The 12843-nt window shown below is 39.8% G+C and overlaps 1 protein-coding gene across 1 annotated transcript in view; it reads right to left on the reverse strand.

Annotated features, from left to right (window-relative positions):
• LOC103512467 (kinesin-like protein GA13060) overlaps positions 1-12843 on the reverse strand; it is a 55280-nt gene that overhangs the window by 5534 nt on the left and 36903 nt on the right. Inside the window, 7 exon segments of the mRNA XM_026825924.1 lie at positions 46-729; positions 732-1070; positions 1323-1485; positions 1768-1906; positions 2684-2869; positions 3220-3417; positions 3747-3840. Coding sequence (XP_026681725.1) covers positions 46-729; positions 732-1070; positions 1323-1485; positions 1768-1906; positions 2684-2869; positions 3220-3417; positions 3747-3840 — 1803 coding nt within the window.

The following is a 12843-nucleotide window of genomic DNA, read 5'->3' on the forward strand; positions in this document are numbered from 1 at the left end:
TGAGAAAATGGTGCAGTAAGGAAATGAGTAGGTGCATATACTTACAGGCAAACACCTCATATCATCATCTTCATCACAGGTTTTGAACTGGGTGAGTCCTCTATAGGTTGCAGAAGCAGAAGATAATCCAGAGGCTCCTGACCCCGAGCCTGAACCTGATCCTCCTGAACCAGAACCTGATCCACTACTAGAGGAACTGGACTGACCTACTCCTGCTTTCTTCTGTTGCACCTGCAGTGTTTGATTTTCGACCCACTTCCTGATCATATTCTTCTTGTGAGAGTCTAGGAACCCATATCCACTGTGATTAACTTCATGTCTGTCATGTTTCTTGCTGGGCTTTGGTCCATCTACCCACATCTCCTTCTCCTTCTTTATATTCATTCGAGCTTCTGCTATCCTCGACTTTAATATCTTTGGTCCATCAATCCACTGCTCTTCAATCTGAGCTTTACTGGGTAACACTTTACAAGGAGATGATTTGGCACTAGACGATTTCAAAGCTTTCGACGATTTTGAAGGACTTGACATTAGTTTGGACGGGTCAGAAAGTTTTTGCGGTGAAGCGGGGACAGACTTGGAAGTATTTGATAGTTTTGTTTGAGGTAAAACTTTTGGGATGGGTTTGGAAGGAAGGGCTTTACTCATCACAGCTCGGTTGTCCCCAGAGGTGAGGCTGGGGATGTACACAGGGGGGTGCTCTCCGTCCGTTTCTTCATGGTTGGATCGATAGACATTAGTTTGGACGGGTCAGAAAGTTTTTGCGGTGAAGCGGGGACAGACTTGGAAGTATTTGATAGTTTCGTTTGAGGTAAAACTTTTGGGATGGGTTTGGAAGGAAGGGCTTTGCTCATCACAGCTCGGTTGTCCCCAGAGGTGAGGCTGGGGATGTACACAGGGGGGTGCTCTCCGTCCGTTTCTTCATGGTTGGATCGATTATGTCCGACATAGATGACGGTGTCTGCACTTTGTTCACTACTGGATGGATCAACATCACTACTGCTGGGACCCCTTGAGTCTTCAACACAGTTGGAAATGTTGGTGGTGTTCATTCCAGTGGAGCCAACGTACTGTAAAGAAGAAAACATAGGAATAGAAGACTGTTCAACTAACGAGTCTAACGATGACAAATTGCTTTTGTTGGCACTAAATTTATGACTCATGATTCGACATTCTCAACTTCTCTAACTTTGAGACAAAAGCCAATCGATTCTTACCTTGACTCTCCGCCGTAAATTGCTTTTGTTAACACTAAATTTATGACTCATGATTCGACATTCTCAACTTCTCTAACTTTGAGACAAAAGCCAATCGGTTCTTACTTTGACTCTCCGCCGTCTCATTCGATGTAGTCTGGAAGCCAACTGGATGGTGGCTAATGTCTCGTGGTAATGTTCAGGTAAAGGAGACACGTGTGCTAACATAGCGGCATGACACGTGATGGAACCGAGACACTCTTTGAGAACTTGTGCCAAACGATGCTCTCTGTGGACGAGATGAGAAATAAATAAGTACATAATAATTTTATTATGAGTATATGTATAGGTACGTACCTATAATGTCTACTTACCTTATACCTAGTTGAAATATCACTCACGATAAAACATGTTTTTTAATACCTATGTGTATTATGACAGATCAAAGGAAATTCTCCATACTATTTGCACAGACAACGTTTGACGATGTATAGATGGGCCATCAATATTAATAATTTCCTATTCCTGCATAATGATATAACATAATATTGACATTAATTTCGATTATTACCTATGAGGCAAATGCTTCTGACCGTTGAAAATGGCAATCAGAACGTTTCCCACTGCAGACAGAGTCATGGCGCTTTGTCCTTTCACTCTCTCACAACTGCCCAGGTCCAAAACGTGCAGACGGCTTCTTCCTCCAGCAACTGAAATAAAACGGAACAATAGCATCGATTTTACTATCCGAAAAAGACTAGGGTCACTAGGGCCACCCAGCGAAAAAGTCTAGGCCCGTCCATAAAAACTTTAAGGTCTTCATAAGAGCAGCTATCTACATATCTTATTTTAGGAGAGGTGCAAGAACTTTTTGCTAACCTCCTGAGGTCTTTTCAAACTTGATAGTGATTAAGTCCCAAGTGTCGAGTATACTCAACAAGGTTGTGAATGTGAATAGGCTTTTTACTATCCGAAAAAGACTAGGGTCACTAGGGCCGCCCAGCAAAAAAGTCTAGGGCCATCCATAAAAACTTTAAGGTCTTCATAAGAGCAGCTATCTACATATCTTATTTTAGGAGAGGTGCAAGAACTTTTTGTTAACCTCCTGAGGTCTTTTCAAACTTGATAGTGATTAAGTCCCAAGTGTCGAGTATACTCAACAAGGTTGTGAATAGGCTCTGAGTCCTGAGGGTTAAAAGTTATATTGTCGTGTGAAGCCAGTAAAATTTTGAATCAGATGAGCATCGTAAGGGAAATCGAAGGTAACTGCCTGTGTGAACATCAACTCACCTCCGCCTTTTCCAGCGACGCTGTACTGATAAACATGGAGACTGTACAGGAAATGACACTCGGATGAAGTTGTGAATAGGCCCTGAGTCCTGAGGGTTAAAAGTTATATTGTCGTGTGAAGCCAGTAAAATTTTGAATCAGATGAGCATCGTAAGGAAAATCGAAGGTAACTGCCTCTGCGAACATCAACTACTCACCTCCACCTTTTCCAGCGACGCTGTACTGATAAACATGGAGACTGTACAGGAAATGACACTCGGATGAAGTTCGAGCGCTCAAGGCTGCGTCCAGATAGAAAGCAGCTTTCTCCGGTGTCGGGACGCGGAGCTCACTCTGCAGCTGGGGTTCCTCACAGAGGTAGACGCCCGGGGATTGGTCCTGATCTGCAGAAGGAAAAAATGGGGAAACGTTAGGCTTTGTTCCCGACGAATACCTTAAGAAGTTTGACAAACCTCGCGTTATGGGAACCTGAGAACAAAGCTTGAGATAGGTATTCGAGATGGAGACCGTTTTGTCACGTGGGAATGAAGCGCGTCTACCTTGTGAGCGCTAGGCCGCGGGTTCAATCCCCGCCCGGGGCGGATTTTATCCTGAACGGATAATGTTCGTTCTCGGAACGGCTGGCTTTCTCCTATCCTGTCTTCCTTCTCTCTTCGATTTCGGGACGATAAGACCATGCAGTTACAGTTCCCTCTATGAAACCTCTTCAAAAAACAAAGTCTGAAGAACTTGCCATTGGAATACGTGGACAGCAAATCTTTGACGTGCTGCGAGCTCGAGGATATTTCGATGGCGGAGGCTCGAACCGAGAACCTTGCACCGGTCTTGTGCTTCTGTTCCGAAATGCAGCGGAAGAGCCAGCTGATGGCACTCGGGATAACACCGAGCGTGGCCGAAGACTGGGGTGTGCCCACCATTGTGTAGGACTTCCCTAAGGGAAAAAGCAAGATGGAATAGAATATAATTCTCAAGGATCGAATTATGATCTTATGAAATACATAGTAGTTTTATCGAGTTGACTCCCAGGTTAGAGCATTTAACGTAAGCGTAAGTCTCTCTCTTAGGTTACAATCTGGCGATTGGTTGGCAACAGCAATTTAGTTTTTATTCGCCTTTCATTCCGATCTTGAGCTAGTCGTTTTAGCTCCATGTAGGTCTAGGTATACCTATATATGTATCTAACCTGACTACTAAGGACGGATTTCTCAATGGCCTTTGGGAAAGCTTACTAATATTACAATGCATTTTAAGATCACTTACCTAACCTAGCATGACCAAAGCAGAACAAGCACCCATCTGAACCACTTATAACAGCCTGGATCACATCACTTAATGCCGAGGTGCAAATCTCACTCTGGGGAAACAAAGAGGAAAGAAATTGCAAATTAGAATAGACAGCTGTTTTTATAATCTCGGCCAAGGAAAGTAATAATAAATGGTATTTACCGTATATTAGGCCGGATATTGCTAATAGCAAATAACCATAACACAGGTTGGAAAAGCCCAAGGATAACTGGCGTTACTAGGCTCCGAAAATACCATCTAACGTCAAGAAAAGCGTTCATTTTACGGAGAAAACAGACTAATAAAAAAGTCTAGACTAAGGCTCACCATCAGAAAAGATTAAAGTCAGGAAAAATGAAGGAGGTATTAGATATATCAATTAAAAAAGTGCACTGCGCTTTTAAAAGCTCGGAAACGACACAAAGTGATGAAGGAATGGTGTTACTCAGGATATTATGGCATTATGAAGAAAAAGCACAGGAAGGAGGTTGAAAATTTAATATTTTAACAGGGACGTAGGGAACTTAGGGAAGGGTTTTAAAGAGGACAGAAGAAAATTAAGAAATAATTAAATATTGAGTCCAAAATGGTTGTTTCATAGGAGACGACTGAAGGAGTTTTATTCTGCATACCTAAAAATACTACATCAGAAATATCAGAATTTATTCCCGGGTTTTCCCTCAAAAGCTGAATGAAAAAGTTATGCTCCGTGTAAAAAACCTTTCGTGTACAGTGTACACGTACCTTTAGACTAGTTGGTAAGACAATGATAAGGTTAAGCCATGAGATTGACACGGACCTTATATCTCTCAATAAGTTCAAAAGAGAGCAAAGTAGAAAGCATGTACCTACCTATATCTACCTACCGAAAAAGAAGTTGGAAAGCACAAAAAAACGAAAACGTGACTCTTAATGAACCTCCTTTCTCTCTTTAGACTTCTCTCCCTCCCTCTCGCTCTCTCTCTCCCTCCCTCCCTCTCTCTTTCTCTTCTCTCTCTCTCTTTCTCTCTCTTCCTCCCTCTGTCTCCCTCTCTCTAGATTTCCCCTTTTTAGCCCGTCTTTCCTTTAATATTGCGATAGTAATAAAAAAAAGGTATAAGGGACGGGCTATTGTATTCGCTTCGGTGTCGTCTGTCAGTCTGTCCCCATAGAAGAACTTATCCAAACCTGGTCGACCTGTATATCAAATTAAAGGTCTTTTTACCAAGAACACGAAACTGGTGGTGCAAATTTCGTCCAGAGAACTATAAAGCAAAAAAAAAAAAAAAAAAAAAAAAAAAAAAAAAGGTTCGATAGTAATAAAAAAAAGGTATAGTGGACGGGCTATTGTATTCCCTTCGGTGTTGTCTGTCTGTCTGTCCACATAGAGGGACTTATGTTAAGCTACGCCGAGCAAGGCCAATAAATGGATGGGTAACTTGAACATTATATTGGTAGTTTTAGGAATAAAGGGAGAACGGGCTCTAGTCATCTAGTCTTGATTTTAAATCATTACATGAAAGATGAAAGTAAAATCAAAAATCAAATCAATAATAACAATAATAAACTGAATAATAAACTGAATATTAAACAAATTAGGTAGGTACATAGGTACCGAATTTCTTAGAACACGATCGAATAAACTACGGGCTAAAAAAATTCCCGGAGGGACGGGCCCAGCTTCTCTCATCCTCTTTCTTTCTCACTCATTTTCTTCCTCTATCTCTTCTGTTCTTCCTTCTTTCTGTATGGCTCCTTTTCCCCCCTTTGTACCTTTTCTTCCCCTTTTGTTCCCTTTTTGAACGGGGAATTCTCATGTGGGATTCTCTGCATTCCCTTATAGTCTTGGAAAAAATCCCGTGTACGTTCTTTCTTATGGTACTTACTTTTATTCTTACGAGGCTCTTGAACGTTAACTTACATAGATCACAAGTCAAAACTTACTTAACTTGGTACTTTACTTATTAAGCTGTGTCCACACATAGTCGACGATCGCCGATCGACATCGTGGTCGATCGATGTTGACTGAAACCGTACCCTACCTAGACAACATAGATTCACCTCGTCGATCGACCATCGATGTCGAAGGACGGGCGTCGACTATTTGTGGATGTAGTACGTAAAAATTCATACAAGGTAGTTATTAAAGTGAAGTTTTTCAGTTAAGTAAGTAATGTTCCACATACATAGAGTTATAGACCCTAATAATCTCTAATTCGATAGCATTTCATGACTGAAAATACGAGGTTGGGACAAACTCTCTCTTGAGTTGACACTTCTTATCTCTGAAAATATCCAGAGATAGAAACATGTGCGATACGTAGGCCACAAGAGATAGCCCGACATTTCTTTGCTCGTCTTGTCTTGCATGAAATACGGCGACAGAATTCTAAATATATTTTTTGATACGAAAAAAAGAGACCAAGGAGAGAGACTTTGACGGAAAAAAAGAGAACGTACGAGAGAAAAAGTTTGGTATTGACAAAAATACGAAGAGAAAAAAAAGTTGGAGGAAAGTTAATAAGTTTGCTTTCCTTTCCGTTCGTTCGACTTTCATTAAAATTGACATCCGAACAAGAAGTCGAATTTCGGAAATAAAATTTCCAAATGATTTGAAATCGCTGGTTCGAATGACTAGAAGAACTTTTTTTTAAATAAAGCGCTTTAACTACAAGTTCATTCGCGTAGAAGAACTTTTGCATTTGAAAGTTAAACAATTTTGTTTCAAGTGTACCTATCTTCTGAATTCCGGGAAATAGGTATTTGAAGGAAAAGTACCTCTGATAGTCGTAAAAAATATATGGTTCGGCCGTTATTCCGGACCAAAGTTCCGCTATTTAGGGCTATACACTAGATATAAATAATTTCCTGCCTAAGACCAAGTCCCAAAACAGCCATTAAACATTCTTTAACACCCCAGAAACAAGTTCCTTCCCAATTTGGTATTTGCTGCTGTACTTACACGAAATGTCAAAATAAAATCGATTAGGGGAAAACTGTGAAAAATCAAGTGAAAATATTACTTACAGTGAGTCCCGGGACAGGGTGAGCAGGTTACTATGTAGGGGCGGAGGTACAGGGCAGGGCATTTCCTCATCTTCCTCCGCCCCTGCTCCTGGTATTCTACTAAACTCCTTGGTGTCCTCTTGGAGATTTGGGTTTGAAGATCCATCGGGATGCCTCAGATTTCTCCTAAAGGAAAGAGAGAAATAAAATGTGTAGATTGTGAGAAAATACTTGAGTATTTTTTAGGATTCGTAGGGTATTCGTCTGCAATTAGCCTTTCTTTGAGCCTAGAATGGATGGAATCCGTCCAAACGGATTTCATCTCCAAAAAAGACTTATCTGAGCCAACTTGGATCTACCAACAGATAAAGAGCAACCCTTCCCCTTCTGTTTTCTAATGAATATGGTGCTACTTACAAATGTCGAGACATATTAGAGTGGGGGGTCCGAGAATCCATAAATTTCTTGGAGAAACAGGATAAACTGGAGTGGCAATTATCACAGAATGTTTTGTTCATGTCAGAGCCCTGTGAACGGAAGAGCATAAATACTTCAGTCGATGTCATCTCCTATTGAAGTCAATTGTATAGCAGATCAGACTTGATTTCAAAATGTTGATTATTACTAAAATGTGAGTATTTAAGATTTCAAACACCACACAATACATAGGTACAAAAGGACCCACGTAAGTATTGAAAATTAATGTAATGGACTTTCTACGATCTTTGTCCCATATGACCTACATAAGAATGTTGTATTTACGTAGTATTGATGGTTCTTATTTTTTGATTCTGGCAAATAAACCTTCTACTCGTATATTGTTCTTAACACCATCCCTCATTCTAATTTTGCTCCGACTTACCGGAAAGTATGCAGGTTCACTGACTACACTGGAGTTATCAACATCGCTGTGGACATCTGCTTCGCTGAAAGAACTCGAGTGACACCTAGATTGGTAGCGATTCCGATGTAGCTCATCCAATCTGGACAGGGCTTCTGAGCTCACTGAAAAAGAAAGGGAGGATGATCTTTTAAGCCTTAAGCAAAGCAAATCAAGGTTCCACTTAATGACTAAACCAATAAAATGGAATATTGCTGCTATCCCCATCGTGCTGTTGAAAACTTGTTCAGTGCGTTAGATACAAACTTGTATCTGCAGATTCTTACCTTTGGTGAGGTTGGCATAGTATTCTTTAGGCTGGAAGGGTGAGGAAGACCAAGGATACATTGCAAAGGCACGCCCTGTCGTACGATGAGGAAATAATCGCTCCAAGTCATTGGTAACCGAGAGGGAATCTGAAATGGAAGTGAAAACAAATTATAGGTACTTTAAAATCCATACGTTCAGTGGAAAAACATACTTACCTCTAAGACCATAGGTCATTGAACTATTGAAGAGAATGTGTTTTCCCTATAAGAAATTTAATAAAAACTAAAAGGTATTCAAAAAGAGATTAGAAATGAACTTGCCAGTGAAAGTAGACACAACGGTCAAGTTGCTTTGACTCAAAATCTTCAATGGATGCTCCATGAGATCTACATTGTGATTTTGGTCTTCTTCAGGTAGCGGGTTCTGTCCCAGAGATTTCAACATGAGATCTTCCTCATGGAGGTTTGAGTTGACGGAGCCCGGACTCTTCATAGACCGGAGGATGTCTTCTTCTGTGACTTGCAGGGCGCAGTCCATCATGGGTACAGGTTCCATAGGGATCTCAACCTCAATGATCTCAATGTCTGTTTGACTGTCGTCAGGAACTCTCTCTGAAAGTTTATCAACATCATAGACCGGATTGTCAGATCAGATGAAAATGATCTGGAGACTAATAGATATCTACTTATTATTACAGGTAGGTATCTAGGTATTTCCTAATTACGTACCTACATAAGCGTAGGGAACTTAGGGAAGGGTTAAGAGGACAGAAGAAAATTAAGAAATAATTAAATATGGAGTCCAAAATGGTTGTTTCATAGGAGACGACTAACTGAAGGAGTTTTATTCTGCATACTGTATCAGAAATATCAAAATTTACTCTCGGGTTTTCTCTCAGAAGCTGAATGAAAAACTTATGCTCCGTGTAAAAAACCTTTCGTGTACACGTACCTTTAGACTAGTTGATAAGACAATGATAAGGTTAAGCCATAAGATTGACACGGGCCTCATATCTCTCAGTAAGTTCAAAAGAGAGCAAAGTAGAAAGCATGTACCTACCTACCGAAAAAGAAGTTGTAAAGCACAAAAAAACGAAAACGTGACTCTTAATGAACCTCCTTTCTCTCTTTAGACTTCTCTCCCTCCCTCCCCCTCTCTCTCTCGCTCGCTCTCGCTCTCTCTCCCTCCCTCTCTCTCGCTCTCTCTCTCCCTCCCTCTCTCTTTCTCTTCTCTCTCTCTCTTTCTCTCTCTTCCTCCCTCTGTCTCCCTCTCTCTAGATTTCCTTTTTTTAGCCCGTCCTTCCTTTATTATTACGATAGTAATAAAAAAAAGGTATAGTGGACGGGCTATTGTATTCCCTTCGGTGTTGTCTGTCTGTCTGTCCACATAGAGGGACTTATGTTAAGCTACGCCGAGCAAGGCCAATAAATGGATGGGTAACTTGAACATTATATTGGTAGTTTTAGGAATAAAGGGAGAACGGGCTCTAGTCATCTAGTCTTGATTTTAAATCATTACATGAAAGATGAAAGTAAAATCAAAAATCAAATCAATAATAACAATAATAAACTGAATAATAAACTGAATATTAAACAAATTAGGTAGGTACATAGGTACCGAATTTCTTAGAACACGATCGAATAAACTACGGGCTAAAAAAATTCCCGGAGGGACGGGCCCAGCTTCTCTCATCCTCTTTCTTTCTCACTCATTTTCTTCCTCTATCTCTTCTGTTCTTCCTTCTTTCTGTATGGCTCCTTTTCCCCCCTTTGTACCTTTTCTTCCCCTTTTGTTCCCTTTTTGAACGGGGAATTCTCATGTGGGATTCTCTGCATTCCCTTATAGTCTTGGAAAAAATCCCGTGTACGTTCTTTCTTATGGTACTTACTTTTATTCTTACGAGGCTCTTGAACGTTAACTTACATAGATCACAAGTCAAAACTTACTTAACTTGGTACTTTACTTATTAAGCTGTGTCCACACATAGTCGACGATCGCCGATCGACATCGTGGTCGATCGATGTTGACTGAAACCGTACCCTACCTAGACAACATAGATTCACCTCGTCGATCGACCATCGATGTCGAAGGACGGGCGTCGACTATTTGTGGATGTAGTACGTAAATATTCATACAAGGTAGTTATTTTAAAGTGAAGTTTTTCAGTTAAGTAAGTAATGTTCCACATACATAGAGTTATAGACCCTAATAATCTCTAATTCGACAGCATTTCATGACTGAAAATACGAGGTTGGGACAAACTCTCTCTTGAGTTGACACTTCTTATCTCTGAAAATATCCAGAGATAGAAACTACCTCGGCGTTCTAGTTTTATTAAGACAATAAATAAAAGATGTGAGCGTGGTTTTCACTTCAACAAGAAGGGAAGAAGGTGAGAGTTATTCACACAAGTGCGAGTGCAATCATACCTTAGTGCTTAGTGCCTACTCGTACTTGGGATTTTATGAACAACATCACTTTAGAAAATTGTCGGAATACTTTTTTTATGAGACTCCAACGCCTCACATCATGCTCCAGCCTTATAATTTTCAAAAGACTTTTGATATCATGGAGAAAATTGCATAACATAGGTAATAAATAATAAGGCCAGTTTCACGAGCATACGGTTTTCATTCGGTTAGGTTAGTAATTGGAACCTAAGAGAGGCTCTGAATCAGACCAAAAATGTGCCTATTCACCTCAGTCAGCACAATGAAACTGACAGGTTTTAAAACTTTCAAACTATCATGTATACTCGAATGGATAGATAGAGAATTGATAGAATCCTGGCTTCAAAATTGATAAGGAATACTGGATTTAAGATAGGTAGAAGGGTGCTTTATGAAACGGAAGGAAATGTCTGGGATCTAGAAATGGGAAATGCAGTGGATTGTTTTAGGAGCGGAAGTGCTTAGTGGGGAGAAATTTACATCCAACTATCTATGAAGGGGCAGAAAGTTGAAAGTTTTGATGGCTGATTGATGGGGCGATTGTGAAGTACAACTGACACCTGGAGAAAAATAGTGATTGAACTTTTTCTTTATGATATTCATCCCTTTATATTCAAGGTAATATTTACAGGAAGACCCTTTAAATCGCTAATATTTTTTATTTGCGTTGAAAAAGAACTCACTTTTCTTTATGATAATAACGACAGTGCTTACATTTTGGACTACCTATTTTGGAGTAGCCTCAAAAATCAACAGCTTTAGTACAGCCGGTGCATTTCTGAAAAGGAAAAGCGGCACTTTTCCTATATTCTAACATTTCTAATCCGACTTTTCAAGTTTCTTTTGCACCGTGCACCGTCAGAAACGCACAATCACACGCACCTAAATTCAGACTGTCAAAGCGGTGATAAATGATTTAAATTGCAGTGCCTACATTTTGGACTACCTATTTTGGAGTATACAGCCTCAAAAATCAACAGCTTTAGTACAGCCGCTGCATTTCTGAAGAGGAAAAGCGGCACTTTTCCTATATTCTAACATTTCTAATCCGACTTTTCAAGTTTCTTTTGCACCGTGCACCGTCAGAAACGCACAAGTATTCTAACATTTCTAATCCGACTTTTCCAGTTTCTTTTGCACCGTGCACCGTCAGAAACGCACAATCACACGCACCTAAATTCAGACTGTCAAAGCGGTGATAAATGATTTAAATTTATCAAGAAGGGGGGCTTGAGTTTTTCCAGCAAAGATTTTTCATTTCAACAACCCCCTAAACAATATACAGACGTTAAAAAAATATTCATATGGCTTTGGGTGTAATGCATTTCGTCGCTTGAATTTTCCCATTACTTATGTAGGGATTTTTATTCTTACATACGATTTAAATTTATCAAGAAGGGGGGCTTGAGTTTTTCCAGCAAAGATTTTTCATTTCAACAACCCCCTAAACAATATACAGACGTTAAAAAAATATTCATATGGCTTTGGGTGTAATGCATTTCGTCGCTTGAATTTTCCCATTACTTATGTAGGGATTTTTATTCTTACATACCATTATCCTGATGAAGAAAGCCTAGTGAAATGAAGAAGTACCTTCCTAATCCTAATGTCGTGTCATTTTTCTTCAAAGTGGAAAGCAAAAGGAACCATCACCGACACCAGCTGATTATGTATTTTGGCAGTCTCATCTTTCACCAAGTTTTCCATTATTTAAGTACTGACCTATTCATAGCAAATCTTCATAAAACACTCAAAAGACGGAAGTATAAACGTGTAATAAAATTTGATTCTTCCAGTTCACTTTAACTACGAGGTAGGTACCTTTATGAAAAATCCTCATGTCTAATTTCTACTGACTAAAACTCTTTTTCTGTCTTCGAGCTTGATCTCTATTTTGTCATTTCGTGTACAGCATACTCGTAGAATACGAGTGGCATTCGTTATAGCAGCATACATGTCTCGTTATAGCACAGAATAGTACAGATGAGAGAGAATATAACTGAATGCTACCTTGCTACCCTACGATAGATCACGTACGAAGAAATAGCTCTCCACCTCCGCGTGCCGTATGTTGGATTTCTATTTAAATTTCAAATGTGTACGCACAGCATGCAGTGAGGAACCGAGGATGCAGAAGGCAGTCGAAACAGACACGCTGTCTAGAAATTCGAATGGAATTCAGGCACCAAAATTGGATTGAAAATTTGGCACATTCACCAAAAAAATCAAAGAATATTCGCATGCACCAAAACTGTGGGAGGAAAATTTGGCACATCCACCAACACTGAAGGGAAATTTGGCACATCTACCAAAACTGAAAGGAAAATTTTACACATCCACCAAAACTGAAGGGAAAATTTGACACATATACTAAAAATGAGAAGGGGAAATTTGGCACATTCACCGTAAGGAAAAAGTAAAATTTGACAGGGAAAATTTGGCATATCCATTAAAACTAATGAAAAATAACGTGTAGACAGATTACCTA

Source organism: Diaphorina citri, unplaced genomic scaffold (genome assembly GCF_000475195.1).
Source record: "Diaphorina citri unplaced genomic scaffold, Diaci psyllid genome assembly version 1.1 scaffold841, whole genome shotgun sequence".
Classification (NCBI taxonomy): domain Eukaryota; kingdom Metazoa; phylum Arthropoda; class Insecta; order Hemiptera; family Psyllidae; genus Diaphorina; species Diaphorina citri.